At 38.7% G+C, this 25,563-nt stretch overlaps 1 protein-coding gene across 2 annotated transcripts in view; it reads left to right on the top strand.

The window, feature by feature from the left end:
- The window catches only part of LOC123754579 (uncharacterized), a 310,065-nt gene that overhangs the window by 235,286 nt on the left and 49,216 nt on the right, over positions 1-25,563 (top strand). For both annotated transcript variants that reach the window (XM_069326460.1, XM_069326461.1), the window contains exons 9-11: positions 2,398-2,551; positions 3,792-3,948; positions 13,978-14,114. In XM_069326460.1, coding sequence (XP_069182561.1) covers positions 2,398-2,551; positions 3,792-3,948; positions 13,978-14,114 — 448 coding nt within the window. The remainder of the gene's footprint in view (positions 1-2,397; positions 2,552-3,791; positions 3,949-13,977; positions 14,115-25,563) is intronic.

The raw sequence follows: 25,563 nt of genomic DNA, 5'->3' as shown, positions 1-25,563 counted from the left end.
CCTAGGGTGAGGATTTATGGCTCAGTTTGAGCAATATTCTTCGTATGCGTGAGTGTGTGTGAGTTTGTGTGTGTGTGTGTGTGTGTGCGTGTGTGTGTGTGTGTGTGTGTGTGTGTGTGTGTGTGTGTGTGTGTGTGTGTGTGTGTGTGTGTGTGTGTGTGTGTGTGTGTACTCACCTAGTTGTGTTTGCGGGGGTTGAGCTCTGGTTCTTTGGTTCCGCCTCTCAACCGTCACTCAACAAGTGTACAGATTCCTGAGCCTACTGGACTCTATCACATCTACACTTGAAGCTGTGTATGGAGTCAGCCTCCACCACATCACTTCCTAATGCATTCCATTTGTCAACCACTCTGACACTAAAAAAGTTCTTTCTAATATCTCTGTGGCTCATTTGGGCGCTCAGTTTCCACCTGTGTCCCCTAGTGCGTGTGCCCCATGTGTTAAATAGCCTGTCTTTATCTACCCTATCAATTCTACCCAATGTGTGTGTGTGTGTGTGTTTGTGTATGTGTATGTATGTGTACTCATCTAGTTGTGCTTGCGGGGGTTGAGTTTTGACTTTTTGGTCCCGCCTCTCTCCCGTGTGTGTGTATGTGTGTGCGTGTGTGTGTGTCTCTGTGTCAGTGACCTGAAGCCCATTAAGTCTATTGAATAAAGTGTGTCACGCATCCGGTGAATTCGCTCCACGTTGACAAAATACAAGTGTTTTCTGCCCCGTGGAAGCGTCAACGTCGCTGTGAGAGCAATGACTGCGTGTGGGAATGGGGAAATGGGATGGAGTTAGTGAAGGGGAGATCGATAGAAAGGGAAAGGGGAGTGCTATGAAGGTAATTGGGTAATGGTAAAGCGACAAGTGAGGAAGATTAGGGTGGAATAGAGGAAAAACAACGATTCATATACCAGAGTTTGATATAAGACTCACTTTTCTCAACTGTCTCCTGGAGAATAACGTAGCTATTATTTTGTCACGTCAAAATGAATTCAATTTACAGATATATATATTAATTTATGTTGTGTCTTCCAACGTGTATGGATTTTCACATCATGGATTTCTCATGTAAATTGGTATTATCGTATCTTCCAGTAAGCTTTCCACGTGATTTGGACTTTCTTGTCATCATCACGCAGCATCCTATATAAGTTCTAAAAATCCAGTGTTGTGTTTGCGGCAATATGTAACATGACTTAGGCAAAGCCTTTGGTATTGGGCTACTGGGAAGACTCATTATGAAGGCAGAGGAGCATGATATTGGTAGAGGTTACCTTGGGTTGGGTTCTTGCCTGGTCATTTTGTTGAGTTTAGTCTGATGGGAGACATTCACTGGTGGAGTGCCACAGGGCTTTGAACTGGGACCTCACTTGTTTACGATTGTATATATATATTAGATTTTTACGCAGGGTTGAACAGCAACACTTGTATATTTGCGACGATACAAAACCGATCGGAAAATAAGTTTAGAAAGTTATTTCATATAAAGAAATGTTGATAAGAAAAAAGGTCAGGAATTAGAAAGGAAATCAGTGTCAAGAAAAGTTAGTGCTTAGAAAGGAAGTCAGTGTTAAGAAAGTAGACCCAGTGTTTAGCTATAGGAGGCCAGTGTTAAGAAAGTAGGTCATTGATTAGAGAGGAGGCCAGTGTTTAGATAGGAGGTCAGTGTTTAGAAACAAGGCCGGTATTATGAAAGAATAATAGGTGAAACAGATTTTGAAACAGAATGAAACAGATTTTCTTAGCCAGCGCATGACGCCAGAGATGGTCATCAAGATCTTGACCTTGGAGGATTCAAGAGTCTAAAGTCAACAGAAAGATATGACTAAATATGAACGTTAAGAAGTCTTTCGTTCCTGCTGTAATATATCTAATGTCAACACTGCATTGGATGATGACTGGTGCTCAGTCTCAAGAAAAGAAAAAAAAAAAAAAATAGGAGAGTAATCGAGTGTTGACTCGATTACGTGTAGGAGAGTCACACAAAATCTTTTATGTTAGAGATACGAAATATATATTGAGTGTTTGATATCCAGAAGCGGGAATTGGTGATAGTCTTATAAAATTGTTCAATATTATTGCAAGTAATTCAAATAAACTGAATTTATTTCGAGCAGGGGGAATGTCGAACAAATTTCAACACTACAACTGCGACTAAGTTCAGGAAAATTGACATTTTTTACCATAATTTATTATAATATATATTTTTTTAAGCTGAGTGAATGAATACGTAGTTTCCCATAAAAGGCAAAACGTTAGTCACCAACAAATATATATAGTACAAGAAAATTTAAAAAGCCTTTTATGAACAAATGATTGATAATGTAAATAGTGGGGCGCATCACACTAAAAAAAAATCTGTGCACTACTCTTCTTCAATTACTTGTTCGTCCGGGTGTGGCGTGCAGGGGGTGCAGCTGCAGTCAGCAGAGAGGGTGTTGGTGACGAACATGACGCTGGTGCTTCAGAAGGTGTCACGGGCCAACGCTGGAAGTTACATTTGTCACGCCACCAATAGCGAGGGCTCGGCCGCCTCTCAACCAATTCCATTGGACGTCAAATGTGAGTTTTCCCCAATTTTAATGCCATTTATGTACTTCACAAATCTGTTTATTATTATTTTTCCTTGTTTTGCTGTTGTATGATCTGACGTGTAAAACTGAATAATTCAAGAAGCTGAGGTGTTTTCCTCATAATTGCTATGCAGTTATGAGGAAAAATTGCATATCGCTTTGTTAGCGATATGCATTTTGCTCTTAAAGTTGAGAATCTGTTCTCATAGTTTACACAGTTTAATATGCTGTCATGTTTAGCACAAGTTACCATGCTGTTATGGCTTTCACAGCTCACTAAGATGTCATTCCTAACACAGCTTAGTATTTTCTCATGGCTTAGACTAGTAAGTATTTGTTATGGCTTACACTAGTAAGTATTTGTTATGGCTTACACTAGTAAGTATTTGTTATGGCTTACACTAGTAAGTATTTGTTATGGCTTACACTAGTAAGTATTTGTTATGGCTTAGACTAGTAAGTATTTGTTATGGCTTACACTAGTAATTATTTGTTATGGCTTACACTAGTAAGTATTTGTTATGGCTTACACTAGTAAGTATTTGTTATGGCTTACACTAGTAAGTATTTGTTATGGCTTACACTAGTAAGTATTTGTTATGGCTTACACTAGTAAGTATGTGTTACAGTTATCACAGTTTATTAAGTTTTCAGGGCTTACTCAGCTTAGTACGTGTTATATATGATAAAGATTAGGTTATAGTTGTCACACTTAGTAATCCACTAATGTTAATGACGATTTCAAAGCGTTGATTAAATAATTACGTACGTTTTATGCAACGGACATGTTGAATAAAGGTAATAGAATTAAAGCCCCTAGTAAAATCTATCGATAGAGTTGTGTATTGTTTCTTGGATAGGTAAAGCAAGATCCTTGCATGAAAATTGATTAGAATATATTTCATTGACTTTGAAAGATTGTTATGCTCAGAAAAATTTCAACCGTTTTTTAATAATTTCATGATTTTTTGATGTGTAGTATTCATCTAGGAAATCATGTGTAAATGTTCCTTATATATTGAAAAAATATACGTTGCTTATATAAAGAACCATGAAATACAACTCAAGGAAACCTTACCACAAAGCGTTTTGCTTATCAGAAAGACATAACACAGTCATCTGCATTCTTCAGACTACACATGCACGCAGAGCTGCTGCTTTCGACGATACTAACGCATTTGCCTTTATATTTCTCTCAATCTCCTTGTGGTGGCGTGACTGGGCCGCAGATGCCCCCGTCTGTGCCACCGAGAAGGCGTCTCAACACAGCGTGGCCAAGCACGAGAATGCCCGCATCTCCTGCAACGTGTTGGCCAACCCCCCTGTGGTCCTCTTCAGGTGGGCCTTCAACAACACCGCCGAGGCTGTCAGCGTTCCCGAAGACCGGTGAGTGATAATAACAGAGAAGCTGGCGGCGGGTAGGGATTAGAGGGAAGGGAAGGGAAGGGAAGGGAAGGGAAGGGAAGGGAAGGGAAGGGAAGGGAAGGGAAGGGATGGTAGGTAGGACGGAAGGGGAAAAGAAAGGGATGGGAGGTAGGACGGAAGGGGAAAAGAAAGGGTTGGTACGGAAACTCGGAAGGGAGGAGAGAAAGGAGAACGAGGGAAAATACAGCGGAATTAGACAACGGGTGGATGGACAGAGAGAAAGAGTTGGAGTCTGGGAGATCGTTAAGATAAAACGATAAGACATTAAAAGAAAAGTTATTTCCTCTTGGCGTACACTCGGCGTACAGAGTATCGTAACCACTAGAAAAATGATCGAGACGATCATTGATCACATTTATAAAAAGGCATTAATATAATGACCATGTTTTGCCAGCTTAATAAATCGAGAGGTTTACCACTAAATTAGCCTCAGAGCTGGTGCACATAATGTGTGAACAATTACTACACGAGTTAAATCTCAAATCACTATGGACGGCCTCAACTTAGGGTGTAGAACCAAACAAAATTTCATTCCGGATACTATGAGATTCCTAAACAATTGTGTTTTGGTGTTAATATCTTTTATTAGAACTTCAGTGGTAGATAAACGATAAGCCCATCTCCTCACTGATCCCAAGGATGGCAAGGGGTAGCGAGAGGAGGTATATGGATGATAGAGGGAGAGAGTGATGAATAGAAGTGATAGATAGACAAAATCGAATAATGAACTCGAAAGATTTCATACGGAAACAAACTTATGTACATATAAAAGCCGATTATGACAGTATTTCGTAAGTAGTCATATGATATCCACACAAAATTTCCAGCCCATATTTATATTCTTAACATCTGATCATAAGCATTTGTCTAAGCACACTTGTCTGACTACGAAATAACAATACGAGTGAAAAGGAATCATGACCATGTTGGCAGCTGCTCCGGCGTTACAAGTGGACTAACCCGGCATCGTGAACACAGATGCAAATCAAACTTAATGTTATTGAGGAGAGCTTTGCTTTACAATTAGGAATGGGAACACGGCGCGGAGGCAGTTTATGGAAATGGAAACAAAACATGGTGATTTAATGAGAAAGTAGATAAAACATATAATAAAGACCAGAGAGAACCTGTAGAATAAATTCTAAATAAAACAGAAGTACTGAACAAAACCACTAGCATTTTGAAGCAGTTAATAATTAGATTCATTTAGACAACTTGACACAAAAGAGAATGTTTCCATCCAGTTGCTATAACTAGATAATAGTTAGATAATGAATATCAGTAATGTTAAAAAAACACATACGAAATTGATCAGAGGCTTACACAAGCCCCAATAAAAGAGAAGAACAAGAACTCGAAGATCTACCCCACGTTCGTTGAGACTATCAAATACGATCCTTGGGACTCACAATCTTGCCCTCTGGATATTATCATCTCTACCATTCTTATAATTTTTACCTCCTTAATACAGACGCAAATGCAAACAAAGAATGATCTAACACGTGTGTTCTTAAGTTTAACTCGAGCAATTACAAAGTAAAACAACTGGGCTCTAGGTAAAGGAAGCCAAACATATCATACAAAATAGGAGACATTTTGAAAATATTACAAGAAAAATCTCTGAGGGATGATTTAAATGGATCTTAACAACACAATATCATCACATACTTATGCAAGTTTAGACAACACTAACTGCTTATTTACATAATAATACAGAATCGTTCACAATATTGTATACTTGTCAGCACTTTATTGTTTGGCAAAATGCGTTTACAGCTTGGAATAAACACTTCGTTCAATACACATAAAAGTGGGAGAAATTGAATTTTTTTGCTACAGACATGTACCAGACCTGAAAGCTATAAGTTGCGAGGAAAGGTCAAAAGAAGTAACTCTAGTTTCCCTGGCAGAAGGAAGAGTGAGGCAAAAAATGATCACTCGATATAAAACCTCTTATGGAGACTGGCCGGATCAACAGAGAGAGATTGCTGTTTAATATTAAAAGAGATCAAAGGGACACAACTAAACATTATGTACTCACACTCACACACACACACACACACACACACACACACACACACACAGCCACACACACACACACACACACACACACACACACACGCACACACACACACACACACACACACACACACACACACACACACACACACACACACACACACACACACATATAAACCAAACTTGGCTTGTTCAAGCTTGGCCAGTACAAACCGTTCAGGCTTGGACAGTACAACAAAAACAGAGACCGATTGATTAAGGTGGTATTCACGGGCGAGAACACAAAAGAGGACCTATTAGCCAGGAAGAGCAAACTATTAAGTGAAGCGAAGTTCAAAACGGTATTCCTGCAAGGGGATATGACAAAGGAGGAAATAATAAGGACAGCAGCCTCAAGGAAGGAGCGCATGGAGAGATAAAATATCAGAGAACCGCCGCCCCGAGCCCTACAATCCCAGTGGGGAGTGGGGAACCCTCCACAAGCAGTACAGCAGCCGCAGTGAGTGGAGCATCACGCCTACCCTCCACCCAATAGACGTCCTACCTGCCCTAACCTCTGCAAACCCCTTACTAAGTGTCGACCCCTTCTCCCTACTCTCCTCTCTCCCAAAGCGCTTCCTCTTCCACCCCCCCCCAAAAGAAGCCCCCCCTGTCCCATTTTTCTATGTCACCCCGTTCCAAGTTTCTATGTCACCTCCGTCCCACGTGTCTGTGTCACCTCTTCCTGCACGATATATGATCACAGCAAGAATGGTGCAGGCGAACCAGGTAGTCAAATATTTCCCCAGTACTGTAATATTGTATTAGTAAACACCATTTCTTGCCACTATGTAAATTGCGATGAGATATTGCACAAGATATATTGTCTGTGGCGGCAGGACAGATATTGTGTGCAGTGATCCCCCTCCCCCCCCCTCCCCCCCCCCCCACCATCATCCAGAGGAGGATTTGCCTCCACGCGAAATTGCAAAGACACGTAGGTGGACAAAAAATAAAATGAGGAATCGTTAGTTATGTATGAGGCAGCGTGTGTATGTGTGTGTGTTTAAGAATGGATATGAGCGACATAAGCTTGGTCTTACTATCGCTGTCTCGGTGGCTGTAAGCGTTTTGATGTCTTTAATTGATTCTTAGAACGCATTATATATACTGCTTATGCCTTGAGTTCCCTTCGTTCGCAATTGCTCTCCTTTGGTGGCGGAGTGGACAGCACTCAGGGATCATAGTCCTAAGGGGGCCCCGGGTTCGATTCCCAGCCGAGGGGGAAATATATGAGCATAGTTTCTTTCATACTGAGGCTCCGGTTCTCCTGGCAGTAAATAGGTACTTGGGATTTAGATACCTGATACGGGCTGCTTCCTGGGGATGTGTGCGTGTGTTAGAAAGAAATATATATAGTAGATATATAGAAGAAAAATAGATTGCTTAGAAAGGCTGAGTCCCAAAGCTAAAAGCTCAATTCTGCAGACACAAATAGCAAATAGTAAGTACTTAGCGAGGGAGATGACAGTAGCGTTACGGCCGGAGCTAGGAGATCTGACTGGGGAGAAGTATGTGTGCTATGAAACACCTAGCTGAGTGCTGGGAATTTCTATTTCTATTTCAATATTTCTATTGAAATAGAAAACGGCGTTTATCATGTAAGACTTTCATCAAATACCACTTAGAACTATAACAATAAATAGGAAAGAAAGTGTAGTCAGGAAGATGGAGTTTTAAGATCAAGGAGATGAAGATGTGATGAGATAATAATAATAATAATCCATTCTGGAAATCCACCGGGGCTGTGAGGAGATGCGAACCAGCGACCAAGGTATTGCGAGCCGCATACTCTGCCACTTCATTTAGTGTGTCGGGAGACCGGTAGATATATTATATTCATTCACGTTAAGCTTATATCATGGTATCATGTTATCTTTCCAATCATGATGTTTCTCTTTCCCCCCGTCAAGATTTGCCAAGACATCTAAGATACTGTATAATGAACGTTGCATCTGTCAAACGTTTCATGTACATTAACTAACAACATTGATGACCAGTATACCGGTATACCAGTATACCGGTATACTGGTCATCTCCCACTACTTAACTAAAGAAACATTTGGTTCAAGTTGTAGTTCGTTTTCATCCGAACGGTTAGTTTCATCCACTAATGGATGAAACGAACCAAAACCACGACTGCAAAATCTCCTTTAAGTGGGGGAAGGGACGGGCCCACAGCATGATACATCTTTTCTCTCACAGCGGTCATAGTCTCTCGTCTCTGTGTGGTTTATGGAATCGTAAATACTCCCTAAAAGATCACTTTGGTGTATTAAGTTGTTACCTCTTTCCTTACACTATTTACAGAGCCTATATCAAAGTCTTTAGTCAGACATAGCATTAAATATTGATAGAGTAAAAAACCACATTCAGTATCATGAAAAAGTGCTTTACCTCCAACATTACACGATTCTACCAGACCCAACAGGACTCTACAGTGCTCTACAAGACTCTACCGGATTTGAAAACACTTTACAGACCTCTTGAAGACTCACAAAATCTAGGACAACACAGATACAAGCTCTGTGGTTCTCCCACGATATCTATGACATTGTCTAATTTGTCGTGTAAATTTAACAGGTAAATCTGCTTCCTGAAATAATACCGCATAATGCAAAGTATAATAATACGTAAGAGAATTCAGTAAGATGATCACCATTCAATACGTACATGGAGTACATATTGTATGGCGTGTGTATATTACATAATCCACAAACTACATACTGAACTTACAGCATGGTGTATGTGGCCTGCATTACATACAGATAACAGATAAACAACAACAATACACTGTGTATCACAATAAGATATTCCAAATTGGCCTTCGTATGCTAAGTCACCAAGCTAAACTCATTGTTATCTTAGGTTATCCCTCGCTTCTTTAATTTGTCTTCCAAGGTAATATTAGTCGCAAGGCTAACCCTATTATAATCATGGTAAATAATCAAACGCTATTTTATCTTTTTGTTTGACTATATTATATTAAAATCGTATTTCATGTGATCTTGAATGAGTGTTGAAGCAGCATCTGCAGACCTAAACAGCATGCAATGCAGAAACAAAAATAACTACAGTACATCGACCTCTCATGACCTCGGAGATGCCTTTCAAATGCCTCTATTAGCTCTGAAGACGGCTCTTACTGCTTCGGGCAACTTTCTGCTCAATTATTTTGGGTCAAAGAACTTCGCTTATCTCAGGGAAGGTCAACGAACTTTGCCGGAATGGGATGGGGAGGGGGAAGGAAAGCTCTTATAATTTAAGAATAAATCACACCCAAGTTCAGATTCACTAACAGTCTTTTAATACTCATTTAATCTCTCTCTCTTAATACTCACATTAAATAAATATTTATGGCAACTATTAATACACGTAAATACTCCCACAGTTAAAAATATACTCAAGCATGTTGTTAAATGCAGCTCTGTTTTATTCATGGATAATCTTCCCGGGAGACCTGAGTGCAGGCACTTGTTCTCTGAGTGTATTCGTACTTAAATTTTCGCCAATGCCTCTTAGACTTCCTCCAGTGCTTGAGTGCAGGATTAGATAGAGCACTTATAAAATATTCGCTTATTAGGATGAAACTCTGCTCGAGCACTTGTGGGCGGTCGACCTTACTGAATACCCGGCCACAGCATACGTTGCTTCCTTGGATATACTTTAGTAATAATTTTGGTATACTTAAAAAATAAATTAATACTAAAGACGATGCTATTTGCATGTACTATAGCGGTTTTGACACGAATATGTGATAGTATGACAGGTTTGAACAATGAGGTGATTCAAGTCTTTCTCGATTTATCGAGTTATTTAATCTTACTTTTGATTTATTTCGAAAATCGCACAATTGCTTCAGACCTTTTCAATTTTAGGACCTTTAATGAAAAGTATTTTCATTATTTTTAGTTAGATTTCTTTAATTCTGACAAAGATAATCCTCCAAGCCTGTGTCCTTTGGAATATTTAAGCTCTCTATAATGCTTTTTTTTGATCCGCGAAGCATATAACTATTTAACGAGAAACAATATCTTTAAATTACATGACGTTGAATTTCCCACGTTAATTGCATATATCTTTATCATGGAGTGTGCCACTGCTGATAATGTGACTCAAGTCCGTTCAACGACGCTGAGAAAACAGGTATTAAATTTTGCATTTGTTTGGAAAATTGTTTATTAGTACTGAGTAGATCTTGCTCAGTCTCAAAGTCCTAACTTTGGCTGCTGGAAATCGGTTAAGGTCTATACCATTAACATGGCTTAAAGTGCTCACACGGCTGCTGAAATATATCAACACCGGGAAACGTTATTTACCAGGATAAAACTTACTTCAATTACCAGGCCAAAATCTTCACTAACCTGGCAAAAACTTTACTTACCAGGACAAACGTTTCCATACCAGGTAAAAATTTGAGTTATCAGGCAAACCATCACAAGCGTGGCCCTCTCTCAGTTACATATATCTCGGTAATTGCGTCAATTCCTGAGAGTAATACTGTGGGATTCGCTATTGCAACTCGAAGCTGTGTGTTGCGAAGTAATTATATAGAGTGAGGGTCTTGTATACCTTCACTGAAATGGCCAACTAGAAATTTACTCCAGGATTCTGTCGTTACATGTATTTTCCTCAAGAATTACAATATTGCTAGCATTACGAGTTTACTCAAGAGGCTTTATAGAGCTCTGGTCGCTTCATGACTGAGTTCATGGCTTTAATCTCTCGAAGTCTTTCAAGCAAAAAACGTCCAATGTACACATCCATTACAACGCATAATACCCGTTATGTAGACCTTTGTCAAAGGTACAAACCCATTAAATAACAGCATGCCTTTCATGGAAACCTCTCCCGAAATACGCGTTACACACGCACTGAAACAAATTCAAATTTAATTATTTTCAGGAAGGCTAGGTAAGTGTTTAGTGACTCTCCTAGAAAGTAGGGTTTCCTGTCCTCAATTCGAGGCTAATTTGGACATCAAACATTATAAAGCTACAAAGCTTAAATAATTAAGTGGCTTCCCTCAGGTCAATGGGGAGCTTGCCTGACCTGTTTCTGCAAGAGTGGGTGCAAATTGTTTTTTTTATATGTGTGCCTGTATTTTGAATGGCCATTATATACAGCAGCAGGCTCTTTATATTTTATTTGACCGACTCGTGGAATTAAAATTAATAATAAAAGATATGACTACTACAACTACTTTTACTAATAAAAATTATGACAAGAAAAAGAAGAAGACGAACTAAGCAAAGAAATACTTTTTTACGGAAAATTTAATCTCAAACAAGTTTTCGCTGCACGCGAGCTTCGAGAGGAGAGGATAACGCAAGTACTGAGTGGGTTAGGGAATGTGGCCACTGTGTGTCCTCACCTAGGAGGCCTGGTCAGTCAGAGACCGGTCAACGGTGACGTTGATCCCCGAAATCAACCCATGGTAACCTAGATTTGCTTGCAGGGACTATCTAGGCTAAAGCAACGCCCTCGGGCCGTTCTTTAAATAATGCAATGAATCATTTATCACGCTTTTAAATTTTTTACATTTAAATTCATACAACGAGTTCACTTCAGCAACTTCTACACCTAACCCAACTTATTTATAGATGACAAAGTGAAAAAGTTATTTTCTAGCATTTATGAGACATTTTTTGTCTTTAGTTTCTATCTGTGACCCATTGTTCCTGTATTCTTAACAGTGCACAAACATTCTCTCTTTACTTTGTCAAGTTACCTAAGAAGCTTAAAAGTTGTTACGTTCCCCCATATCTTTCGTTTCCTCTAGTTTTGTAAGTTTAAATTCTCTCTGTTTTCCCCCATTGCTGAACCCTTCAAGTATGGGACGAGCCTCGCTGCATTTCTCTGGACATATTCTCCCTTTTATCTTGTTCTTTCTCTGGTGAAATTTTCACGCAGGGGAATGCATATTCAAGAATGGGCTCCACTTTGATGTTACCGGGCCTGGAAAGCCCATTTTTCTACGTTTATAAATGATTCACTGAACTTGGACTGAATGCCATAGGCTGCTGTCTTTAAATTGCTAATGTGTGCTACTGGCAACCGAAGTAAGGGTTATGTGTACTCCCCACGTTTATTTCCTACTTTGGAGAATGAATCTGTCTCCATTTTAACTTATATTACAGTACTGGTCTTCGAATTTCTGCTCAACTTCTCATAACGTGGCATTTTCTTGCGCTAAATTCTAGCAGCCATTTCACAGCCCACTTCTTGAATTTGTACAAATTTGTCTGGAAGGTATCACAGTTTACCTGTCCTGATTCTTCTGATTAATTAATTATTCTCGGTCTAAATACAGATAGGCAAAAAATGTTATATCATACTCAGGACAGCTGATTATGTAGGCTGTTGCTCCTGTTTTCGGCTTTAAGAAAGAGATAGACACAGAATGCTTAACAATTTCATAAAAACTATGTAATATCACCTGCAACAAGAAACTCAGCAACAGAATAAGCAGCAGGAAGAGCACCAGTAACAGTAGCAGTATCTGCAGTAGCACCATTCTTCGTAGCAACAGCAGTAACAACGGCATCATTATCCTCTGGAGCATCCTCTGCAGTATTATCATCCTCACAGCAGCACTATCAACAGCATCATTGTCCTCAGCAACACAAAAGGCTTCAGGAACATCATCCTCAGTTGCAGCAGCATGAGCAACAGCGCTAACATCAGAAATTGCATCAGCAACAGCAACAACACAACATCCTCAGTTGCAGTATCAACAGCAAAAGCAAACATCAGTAGCAGCAGCAGCAGCAGGTGGCACTTCATCAGCAACAGCAACATTAAAATCAGCACCACTTGAGGCACTATCATCAACTGTATCAACTGCAGACGCAGCAATTAATCAGCAGAAGGAGGCATCCTCACTAACGTGTCTCTAACCTTTTTCTCAGACAATCTCTGGTAAATCTGGTTGACCAGACACGGATGTTAACCCTCATCCAAAAACAAAAAAAAATTTAATACCCCCCCTTCCCGCAATTATCCACGATAACTACCATGCATCCATCTACTAACTTCTTTTGAAATTAACTTACGTTGTTGACCAAACCACACACTACAAGAAGACAATATACTTGAGAATGGTCCAGGACGGACCGAAACGTCGTCGTCCCTTCACCTTCTAGCGTGTGGTCTGGTCAACTTACTACAGCCACGTTATTGTGACTCATCGCCTGCATAAATTACGTTATTAGGTCAAGGGATCTAATTGGAGGGTAATTAATGACATACTTAGAGCCTATGTTATGAGCGATCACACTAGTAGTTAGGGCTTAATTTTATATCATTATGATTAAGTGATATATTAATTTTGTAACAGTGGAAAGAGATATTAATATACTTGAGATATTAGATATTGGTCACTTTGATTGATAGTTATTAGTCTGTAATTACGAATGATTACGACAAATTAGTCATTCATTAGAAATAATAAATTAATTGAAATAATTACTTATAAAGCTATTATTGAAAATGACTGAGTGATGCCACTGTGACTTATCTACGATTTATCGTTATGAATTTTTCATGGGCCTATTTCATATTATGGCTTATCATTAAGTTGATTTGTCATAGTTAGATATATATATATTGCAGTAACCAAAGCTTGAATGGTTTCTCATGGAAAGAAGTTAATGATATTTTGAATATTTAATGGCATTCTTTGACATTACGAGGGATATATATATTTATACCATCAATATTTATTAATAGACCGATAAACGCTTAGAAATAATCTATTATATATCATTACGACCCATAAACGCTCTATATTTCAATTACGGTTGTATAATTTACTTGTCCATCAATGTTTGCTGGAGATCACTGTCACTGTGGTTGAATGATGTGCTGGACTGCTTCTTTTGCTACTTTTTTCTTATTTTTATGAAGTACGTGATCTTCACCCTGGAACAGGTACGTGGTGAAAGGGACAGAGTCCGTAGTGAACTACACACCCGTCACTGAACTCGACTACGGCACGCTGCTATGCTGGGCGACCAACAACATTGGCCAGCAGGCCAACCCTTGCGTCTTCCAGATTGTGGCTGCAGGTAAGGAGAGATTTCTGTGTATCTGATGTGAACTTTTTTTTTATTCACAATCAGCGAGTAAAGATTGCATTCTATATGTATCTCTTCTGCTTTCCGGTAACAGGTAAGTTCTAGGGTGTCTATTCTACTAACTAGCAATAGATATGGATTCAGAGTGTCTATTCCACTTAGGAGACGCAGGAAAAGTCTCCTCAGGGTGTCTATTCTACTCACCAGTTATAAGTATATTTTCTAGATCTTTATTCTATTAGCCAGGTGGCTACAGGTCTCCTCAACAACAGCACTGGTACCATGGCCACTGCACCAGTAATCGTCTGTAAGTGTTAGTGGAGTCAGGGAACTTATTTGCATGGGTTCGAATCCTGGTCGGGTCTACCCTGGCATATATCCTCGAATCCTGGTATATATATATATATATATATATATATATATATATATATATATATATATATATATATATATATATATATATATATATATATATATATATATCGTACCTAGTAGCCAGAACGCACTTCTCAGCCTACTATGCAGGGCCGGATTTGCCTAATAAGCCAAGTTTTCATGAATTAATATTTTTTCGACTACCTAACCTACCTAACCCAACCTAACCTAACTTTTTCGGCTACCTAACCTAACCTAACCTATAAAGATATTTTACGTTAGGTTAGGTAGGGTTGGTTAGGTTCGGTCATATATCTACGTTAATTTTAACTCCAATAAAAAAAAAATTGACCTCATTCATAATGAAATGGGTAGATTTATCATTTCATTAGAAAAAAAATAGAGAAAATATATTAGTTCAGGAAAACTTGGCTTATTAGGCAAATCGGGCCTTGCATAGTAGGCTGAGAAGTGCGTTCTGGCTACTAGGTACGACATATATATATATATATATATATATATATATATATATATATATATATATATATATATATATATATATATATATATATATATATATATATATTTATATAATGCCTCTTGTGTCTCATTCAGCTGAGTGCTCTGCCGGCATCTCCTGCATGCTTCACGTGACTGCATATAAATGCCTTTGACCGAATTAATTACGTAGGTTATGTGACGATCTCAATCGTAGTGTTTTGTTGCAAGTTTTAACAAAAAGCAATCTGCACATCCTTCTCTGCCTAGCCTTATTGCCAACTGTTTCTCTTAGCACTCTTCTTATTCGTCAGGCACACGATTTTCTGGTATTAGGCTGTGAACTTCTGATGTTCCACGAGTCTCTCTCTTTCTGTTTTCCCTATTTGTGAAACAGATCTTTAATATTCGGGTAATATGTGCATATCTTTGTAACATATCCACCAAATATATCACGTTTTTGCGGGCCTAAATAGACATGACGAACTTTTTTATCTCTAATTTGAGTACACAACCGGACAGTTTCAAAACGCATTTACTTTCCAGCGTTATTAATTACTTTGACGAGGGCGGAAATAGATTCTCACTTTAACAATATATTTTCCAATCCTATCTGAAATATATTCCTCTGCCGCACGCTGCAGGAGACGTCTCTTTGATCCATCGACGGGGAGTGAATATGCAGAACTGCAAAGGAATAGTCGACACGACCTGGGAGTACAAGTTATGCCTCCAGAGCTCCTCGCCACGGGATAAAATCTGGTTATGTGTGGAGTGAAGGGGCTGTAATAGAAGGGGTGGGATGAGAGGGTGGGATGAGAGGGCGGAATGAGAGTTGGGTAAGGATGAGAGAGAAAAAAGAGGGGAGGAGGAGGAGGGGAGCAAGAGAGGTTTGAATGAGAAAGGGGTGATGATGAAAGAGTAGAAAGTGAAAAATGCTGCTGACTGAATGTCTTGTTTTGAATCTTCTGGTTATCCACAAAACTGGGCCTGGTGGAGGTTCTTGAGAACGATGCTTTATACGTGACATTGCGACCAACTTTTCAATTTAGTTGACTATTATATCTAGTCGAATGCAGTCAGGACACTTGAAGACTTGCAATAAGTCGCTTTACTGCATATTTCGGAGTACTGATTAGGAACAAAAATGGAAAGAGAGGAGGAGGATGCGATATCAGTAAAGTTTTGATCTATCTTCCACTCATTAATATGACTGTCTCAGGAGCTATGTGCTGTTCCCTTAGTCCTCAGCATCGCCTGTGATTTCTCGTCAGCATATAGTCCTCAGCATCGCCTGTGATTTCTCGTCAGCATATACAAGCAGCCTTCCGCTACCATAATAAATATTGCTACCAAATATATGAATAATGAACATTAAGCTGGCAGTCATGTTTAAAAGGTTTGGGCTTCAGAGTTGTTTATCGAGTCGTTGAGAACAAAGGCACTAAACACACTTTCTTGTGTAGTTATGGCAGAGGATATCTTTCTGGCTCTGTTCATTTAAGTAATACCTGAGGAGTCTTTTGATGAGGTTTTCATAACCTTTGGTTATAACTAATATCTGCAGCTCTAGAAGTAATATGTTTTGCATACGACGGTCAAATCCACCTGCAGTGTCCTGGACATCAGCTGTAGATCGGTTATATAACGCTCATAATTGGGTGCCGAACACAATCAGATCACAATAATAAAAGCTTCATTTGAAATAAGATTAATAGACAAAATGATGACATTGGTTTAATTATTTGTTGATCACCTACCAACTTTTTTCTTTCATGCACAGGGACTAAATGATAGTTTTCCATAGGAAGGGCAGTATATCTTGATCAAGGAACTGATATGTACACATGTATCTGTACCTATAAAAGAGAATCAATGTTTACACACAGAAATCACAATAGCGTAATGCATCAAATGAACCAATCCACAAGGGCCGTGACGAGGATTCTAACCTGCGTATGGCATACTCTCGGACGGAGGTTCGAATCCTAGTCAATGACTTTGTGGATTTGTTTAGAACGTATGTTTCAAAGCAGCGTGCTAGAGACACAGACAGAGCTACATGACGATTCTTGGCACTGTTCATGCTGGATGGCTACACAGCCAAATATTTTGAAAAATACAATTACAAAACATTATTTTTCTTATAATATTGTACACCGTTATTCACTGATCTCCGAAAACAAATTAACAGAAATTTCGTGCTATCCACAATTTGCCTGTAGTTGCATGAAACATGACTTCGATCCTCCAACAGCTTCAAACATTTCTTAAGTCATACCACTTTCTCAAAATGGGGCATGTGTAATTTTAGTTTTAATATACCACACCACTGAGCTCCTCGCACATTGATCATCCACACAGCAATAGTAGAAAATCGAGTTTTAACAAGAGAGTGACAGAATGAAGGAGACAGAGAGACAGAGGCACAGAGACAAAGAAAGAGACAGACGAATACAGAACAATACAAAGAGAGAAACATACAGACAGACAGAGAGACTAAAACAGGGAGAGACAGCTGGAGAAAGAGATAGAGACAGAGTGATAGACAGTAGATAGATAGACAGATGGATGAAAAGAAGGGTGGTTGGATAGGTAGATAAATAAATGGATAAATAAGTAAATAGATTGATGATTAGATGGATAGATGAACAGATTGATGGATAATTATAGACCTATCTAGTATGTAGATTGATAGATAATTAGATGGATGGATAGATAGATATAAAGATGATAGATACAAAGTTGGCTGGAGGGAAAGACTGACAGATAGATGGGGAGATAGATTGACTGATAAAAAGATCTCAAGGTAGCTGGATAGATAGAGGGATGGGTGGAAAGATTGATGGATAGTTGGAGAGATAAATGAATGTTTAGCTTGATAAATGGATAGATGCTGATGCAGATGGATGAATAGATAGATAGGTTGATGTATAGAAGGTTAGACATATGAATTGATAGAGGAATAGGTGGATAGATGATTGGATAGACGAATTTATATAGAAAAAAACATATATATAGAAAAATAAGAGAAAATATAAAGAAAAAAGATATATACATATAATTTTTTATATATAGAAAACATATATATATATATATATATATATATATATATATATATATATATATATATATATATATATATATATATATATATATATATATATATATATATATATATATACACACAGACACTATATATATATATATATATATATATATATATACACAGACACTATATATATATATATATATATATATATATATATATATAGTGTCTGTGTATAAAAAATATAAATATATATATATATATATACACAGACACTATATATATACATATATATGCAAACAAGCCTGAATGGTCCCCAGGACTATATACAACTGAAAACTCACACCCCAGAAGTGACTCGAACCCATACTCCCACAACTGGTATGTACAGGGACGCCTTAATCCGCTTGACCATCACGACCGGACATAAGGAAGTGATAGCCGAGGCTATATGAACCACTTCCCCGCCGGCACTCGGATGGTAATCTTGGGCATAGCATTTTATCAAATCACCTCATTCTTTGGATGAGGAATCCAATCCAAAGAATGAGGTGATTTGATAAAATGCTATGCCCAAGATTACCATCCGAGTGCCGGCGGGGAAGTGGTTCATATAGCCTCGGCTATCACTTCCTTATGTCCGGTCGTGATGGTCAAGCGGATTAAGGCGTCCCTGTACATACCAGTTGTGGGAGTATGGGTTCGAGTCACTTCTGGGGTGTGAGTTTTCAGTTATACATATATATATATATATATATATATATATATATATATATATATATATATATATATATATATATATATATATATATATATATATATATATATATATATATATATACATACATATATTGCAATTAAGTTCAAGTTGGCGAGTTCATGAAAGGGACGTCCTGCTAGCCACTTCTAAATTCTTTAAAATTTCTCTAGAATTTCCTTTTTTTAGTCACTGCTAATGGCTTGTTCAGATATTTTCCTCCTCCTTTTCTGCTGCCTGAACTGGGAATGGGAAGCGTTGCACGTTCTGTGTGTAAAGATCTTAAAAACTAATATAGCAATTTTTGTGTAGGAGTGTGGAAGAAAAACTCAACATGCATGTGCGTTCCTGGCAAGTATTGTGTCCGGATGCACATACGGAAGGAGGAAGACTGAGCTTCTGTGAGGAAAGAGGAAGAGAGAGACAAAGAGAGACGGAGAGATAATGATGATAAAGAAAGCTCTTGGCTAGGCTTTCAAATGAGCTTGAGTGAAAATGGCAGCTTTTAGTTTGTAGAAATTGCATGGGAAGAAATTTCATCCACAGGTCTTTTGGAACCTAAGGTGTTAGTGTTAAATCAAAATAGAAGTGGCAGTAAGTATTTCTTTAAGGTATCTAAAGGTTAATCATTTTTCCTAATGGCTTTCCTTCTTATCTGCATATAGCTTCGGTCATTATATCAAATTTGTTCTCTGTGTAGGTCACTCAATTTACATCTGTCTGCGATGATGTGCTCGCCTCTTGTCTTTGTCATCTCTCTGTGTCAATATCTGTATCTGTTTCTTTTCCTTCCTGTGTCTCTGAATAATCCACTACCTTCGTACCTGTATACACACGCCCGACTGCCTAACGGCCTAAATACATGCATATCCTGCCAATCTCATTCTGCCTATCTGCCATCCTGTTTCTTTCTTGCTATACCTACCTCAATGGCTGAAATCTTTGCCTGATATTTAAGCACATGTGTACGTTCATGTTTACCGTCTTGCCTACCTGTATGCCCCTTGGTCTCCTGCCTACCTGCCTGGTTGCGTGTCTCTTGTATGCCACAATCACTCTCACTTTGAACGCGCTCCCTTCGCTTCATGCATCCTGACTTACACTCTCTCAGTCTCACTCTATTTGAAAAATTTTGTATGTTAACTCAGAGAGCAGCTGTCTGTTTGTACAACTCTAACAATTAGCGTTCTGTGCATAATTTTATATTATATAAATTAAACATATACATATAGTGTTTTGTATATATATATATTATATATATATATATATATATATATATATATATATATATATATGTCGTACCTAGTAGCCAGAACGCACTTATCAGCCTACAATGCAAGGCCCGATTTGCCTAATAAGCCAAGTTTTCATGAATTAATATGTTTTCTCTAGTTTTTTTCTTACGAAATGATAAAGCTACCCATTTCATTATGTATGAGGTAAATTTTTTTTAATGGAGTTAAAATTAACGTAGATATATGACCGAACCTAACCAACCCTACCTAACCTAACCTAACCTATCTTCATAGGTTAGGTTCGGTTAGGTAGCAGAAAAAGTTAGGTTAGGTTAGGTTAGGTAGGTTAGGTAGTCGAAAAAACATTAATTCATGAAAACTTGGCTTATTAGGCAAATCGGGCCTTGAATAGTAGGCTGATAAGTACGTTCTGGCTATTAGGTACGACATATATATATATATATATATATATATATATATATATATATGTCGTACCTAGTAGCCAGAACGCACTTCTTGGCCTACTATGCAAGGCCCGATTTGCCTAATAAGCCAAGTTTTCCTGAAATAATATATTTTCTCTAATTTTTTTCTTATGAAATGATAAAGCTACCCATTTCATTACGTATGAGGTCAATTTTTTTTTATTGGAGTTAAAATTAACGTAGATATATGACCGAACCTAACCAACCCTACCTAACCTAACCTAACCTATCTTTATAGGTTAGGTCAGGTTAGGTAGCCGAAAAAGTTAGGTTAGGTTAGGTAGGTTAGGTAGTCAAAAAACAATTAATTCATGAAAACTTGTCTCATTAGGCAAATTGGGCCTTGCATAGTAGGCTGAGAAGTGCGTTCTGGCTACTAGGTACGACATATATATGTCGTACCAAGTAGCCAGAACACACTTCTCGGCCTACTATGCAAGGCTAGATTTGCCTAATAGGCCGAGTGATTTTTCTTTATTTTCAAAATATTGTTTCCAATTGGTTTATTTGAAATATTATTATATTATGTTAAGAACATTCATTATTGACTAGGTTATGTTAGTTTAGGTTAGGTTAAGATAGGTTAGGTTAGGTATGGTAGGTAAGGTTCGATCATATATATATATACATTAGTGTTAACTGAAATTAAATGAATTTTTCTTAACATAAAGAATCAGTTGGACCACTACACGAATAGTCCAGCATCAGCTTATCGCTATAACCAAGAGATTTATTCATATTAATGTATAAATGCTTGTTTTAAGATCTATTTCTATACATTATCCTCAAAACGATGTATTCTGATGTTCCGATCCCCCCTTCCACCAATCCCCATCCGCTAAACGTTTAAGCGTCCACATTTAAGCGAGTACAACATAACGTCGCCCATTTTCCAGCGGTAACTGAATATGCAAAACATGTCGATATCGGGGAATACGGAACCCGGACACTGAATTATGTCAGGCTTCTGTGACCTGACAAGGCTGAAGATTAGGTCGTTTGAAGGGTGGACTGCGGGAAATTGAAATTGGTTTGAAATGTATAGAAGATACACGCGGGTAAGAATCTAGACACGATGGGGAAGTCAGATGGCTGATGTGTTAGAAGTGATTGATAAAGACATTTGGACTGTGGTTAAATACTGACATACAGAGATCTGTTGCAATGTTTTTTTTATGGTCAATGAATTGAAAACAGGATCAGTGTGTAGTTCTCAACCGAATGAGGAATACATATGATTTATTCAGGAACAACAAGAGTAGCGTTGGGAACAAAAAATATTTATATTGGCTTCTGATATAAACAAGTGAAAAACCACATGTGAAGAAATAGAGAATGCTGAACGCGTTTTCGGCTCAATTCGCCTTCATCAGAGCAAGGCATAAAGAGATATGGAGTGTTTTTGTGATCGTTGTTGCACACACATACACACACGCACGCCCCTCCCCCTACACACATATATTTCTGGACTGCCAAAAAGCCTTTGATACAGTACCTCACATGAGACTGCTATTCAAACTCGAGAGGCAAGCGGGGGTGGGAGGAAATGCCCTAGCATGGATAAGGAACTACCTAACAGGAAGAAGCCAGAGAGTTACGGTAAAGGGCAAGAAGTCGGACTGGCGAACAGTAACGAGTGGAATACCTCAATGATCGGTGCTGGGTCCATTTCTATTTCTAATATATGTTAACGACATTTTACAGGAGTAGAGTCCTTCATGTCGAAGTTCGTGGATGACGCAAAGTTGACGAGAAGAGTTGTAACAGATGAGGATTGAAGGATCCTCCAAAGGGACTTGAACAGGTTGCCGTGATGGTCAGAGAAATGGCTACTGGAGTTCAACACAAGCAAATGTAAAGTTGTGGAAATGGGACTAGGTGATAGGAGACCAAAGGGACAGTACTCAATGAAGGGGGAACTGCCTACTTGTGACGACGCGAGAAAGAGACCTGGGTGTGGACGTAACACCTAATCTATTTCCTGAGGCACATATAAATAGGATAACGACAGCAGCGTACTCTACACTGGCAAAAGTTAGAACATCATTCAAAAACCTAAGTAAGGAGTTATTTAGAGCGCTTTACACTGCCTACGTGAGGCCAGTCTTAGAGTATGCCGCCTCATCATGGAGTCATCCCATGATGTCATGATGGGATGTCATCCCATCCCGCCCCATCTGAAGAAGCACATAAGGAAACTGAAAAAGGTTCAGAAGTTTGCAAGGAGACTCGTCCCAGCGTTATGAGGGATGGGGTATGAAGAGCGCCTGAAGGGACTGAGTCTTACGACACTAGAAAAGAGAAGGGAGAAGGGGAATATGATAGGAACGTATAAAGTACTCAGGGGAATTGACAGAGTGGACACAGACGAAATGTTCACACGGAATAGTAACAGAACAAGGGGACATGGGTGGAAGCTAGAAACTCAGATGAGTCACAGAGATGTTAGGAAATTTTCTTTTAGCGTGAGAGTAGTGGAAAAATGGAATGCGCTTAAGGAGCAGGTTGTGGAAGCAAATTCTATTCATAATTTTAAAACTAAGTATGGTAGGGAAATAGGGCCGAAATCATTGCTACAAACAACCGATGGATCGAAAGGCGGGATCCAAGAGTCAATACTCGATCCTGCAGACACAAATAGGTGAGTACAAATAGGTGAATACACAGGAATCATTCAGAACCTTATATACCACATATGTAAGACCAATCCTGGAGTATGCAGCCCCAGCATGGAGCCCGTACTATTTTTTTTTATTTTTTTACAGAGCAACGTTATAATCAAGGATTGGTTTACATTGATATACAGGCCCCATTGGATGTATCATTTCCAGGCCCTGCCAGACAACTGTCAATAATTCTGATATAAAATTCACCTTACTTTTTTTTCACGTGCAGAACCACTTTATCTAATGAATATTCAATAAAATAATACCGTTATGTCATATGATGACCTGATATATATTTGATCAATAGTTGAACAGTTTGTATTTTAGTATTGACCACGTCAAAACCCCATGTTAACTCACAATTTTAAGGCACTATGAACATTAAGCAGCTTAAAGAAGAGGAGAGAGCAACTTGCAAATGAGTTTAAAAACCATATTTTTCAATATGATATTTTTGTAGTGAACTTGAGCCTGTCTTACTTTGTTAATAATAGATCTAAAGTTTGAGACAACTTTTTGAAGCCTCCAATATCATCATTATTAACACGAAATAATGAAGCTACTGCGAGCAAGGGTAAAACCCTTTTCCTCATAATATATTATTTTTCCACAATGGCTGGAAGAAAACTACTTTTCATCTTTGATGAACAAGCAATGCACGAAACCTGTCAATTCAGAACTTTGATTACATCAATGAACCACGTTGGTGTATGCAGCCGCTATGAAACTCTTTAAAAAATTAACCGTTCGGTTCCTGCCTGGTCCGTGAAGAACACAGGAAGTCCGAAATTGTTGGTTTACATGATATAGCTCTTGCTCTTCTCCAAGATGAAAGCCAACACAAAAAAAAAACATGCAAGTTGTCTTCATTATATCTGATTGTTGTTGTTTTTTTAAGCGTCTGGAAAAGTTGAATGATATCTTCAGTGACCAAAAACTTTTTCATGTTATCAAATCTAAAGCAAGAGGAGTCATTAGTCTGGATTCAGTCCCTGTAATACCCCGGGTACATCAACGGACACATCTTCATACATCAAAAAGGAAAATATTAGGTTTTCTGCCTTTTTAAGAACATTTTCTATTTACGAACTCTTCCCTATACTGATAGACGTCATAAGAGTCGATATAGTGGAAATTTGGAAGTTCCATGTGATTGCATTTCAAAGAGAGAGAGAGAGAGAGAGAGAGAGAGAGAGAGAGAGAGAGAGAGAGAGAGAGAGAGAGAGAGAGAGAGAGAGAGAGAGAGAGAGAGAGAGAGAGAGTTAGAGAGAGAGAAAGAGACAGAGACAGAGAGACAGAGAGACAGAGAGAGAGAGAGAGAGAGAGAGAGAGAGAGAGAGAGAGAGAGAGAGAGTAGAGAGAGAGAGAGAGACAGAGACAGAGACAGAGAGAGAGAGAGAGAGAGAGAGAGAGAGAGAGAGAGAGAGAGAGAGAGAGAGAGAGAGAGAGAGAGAGAGAGAGAGAGAGAGAGAGAGTTAGAGAGAGAGAGAGAGAGAGAGAGAGAGAGAGAGAGACAGAGACAGAGACAGAGACAGAGACAGAGAGACAGAGAGACAGAGAGAGAGAGAGAGAGAGAGAGAGAGAGAGAGAGAGAGAGAGAGAGAGAGAGAGAGAGAGAGAGAGAGAGAGAGAGAGAGAGAGAGAGAGGGAGAGAGAGAGAGAGAGAGAGAGAGAGAGAGTTAGAGAGAGAGAGAGAGACAGAGACAGAGACAGAGACAGAGAGACAGAGAGACAGAGAGACAGAGAGACAGAGAGAGAGAGAGAGAGACAGAGACAGAGACAGAGACAGAGACAGAGACAGAGACAGAGAGAGAGAGAGAGAGAGAGAGAGAGAGAGAGAGAGAGAGAGAGAGAGAGAGAGAGGAAAAAACATACATACAGACAAACAGATAGAGAAAGCCTCTTAACATACTGATGCCTCTGGTGTTGTCAAAGGATTTGTAGCATAATATTCGTTACGTGATTAACATTTTGTTTATACTTGTGATTAGCCATATATAATAAAAATAAAAAACTGCCATGTTTTGTTTGCGCTTCTACGTAGAATTCTGAATATTTTTTTTTAATAATCTGATGATTATAACGATTGCAGCAATATAATTATTTACGTATGATAATGCATTTGTATTTTAATTATATTATATTATGCTATAGATAAGGTAACCGAAGGGTCCTGGGTATCACTTTGTCTCTCTATTTGCCAGTATTCTTATCTCTCTCTCTCCCTCCCTTCCTATCTCCCTCCCTTCCTCTCTCCATCACTATTTCTCCATTCCCTCTTCCTTCCTCCGTTCATTCTCTCTCCCTTCCTCATTTTCTCCCTTTCATCCTCCTCTCCCCCATCCCGTTCTCTCCCTCCCTCTCTCTCTCTCTCT

This window comes from Procambarus clarkii, chromosome 18 (assembly GCF_040958095.1).
Source record: "Procambarus clarkii isolate CNS0578487 chromosome 18, FALCON_Pclarkii_2.0, whole genome shotgun sequence".
Classification (NCBI taxonomy): Eukaryota; Metazoa; Arthropoda; class Malacostraca; order Decapoda; family Cambaridae; genus Procambarus; species Procambarus clarkii.
This window is presented reverse-complemented; position numbering and strand designations above follow the sequence as displayed.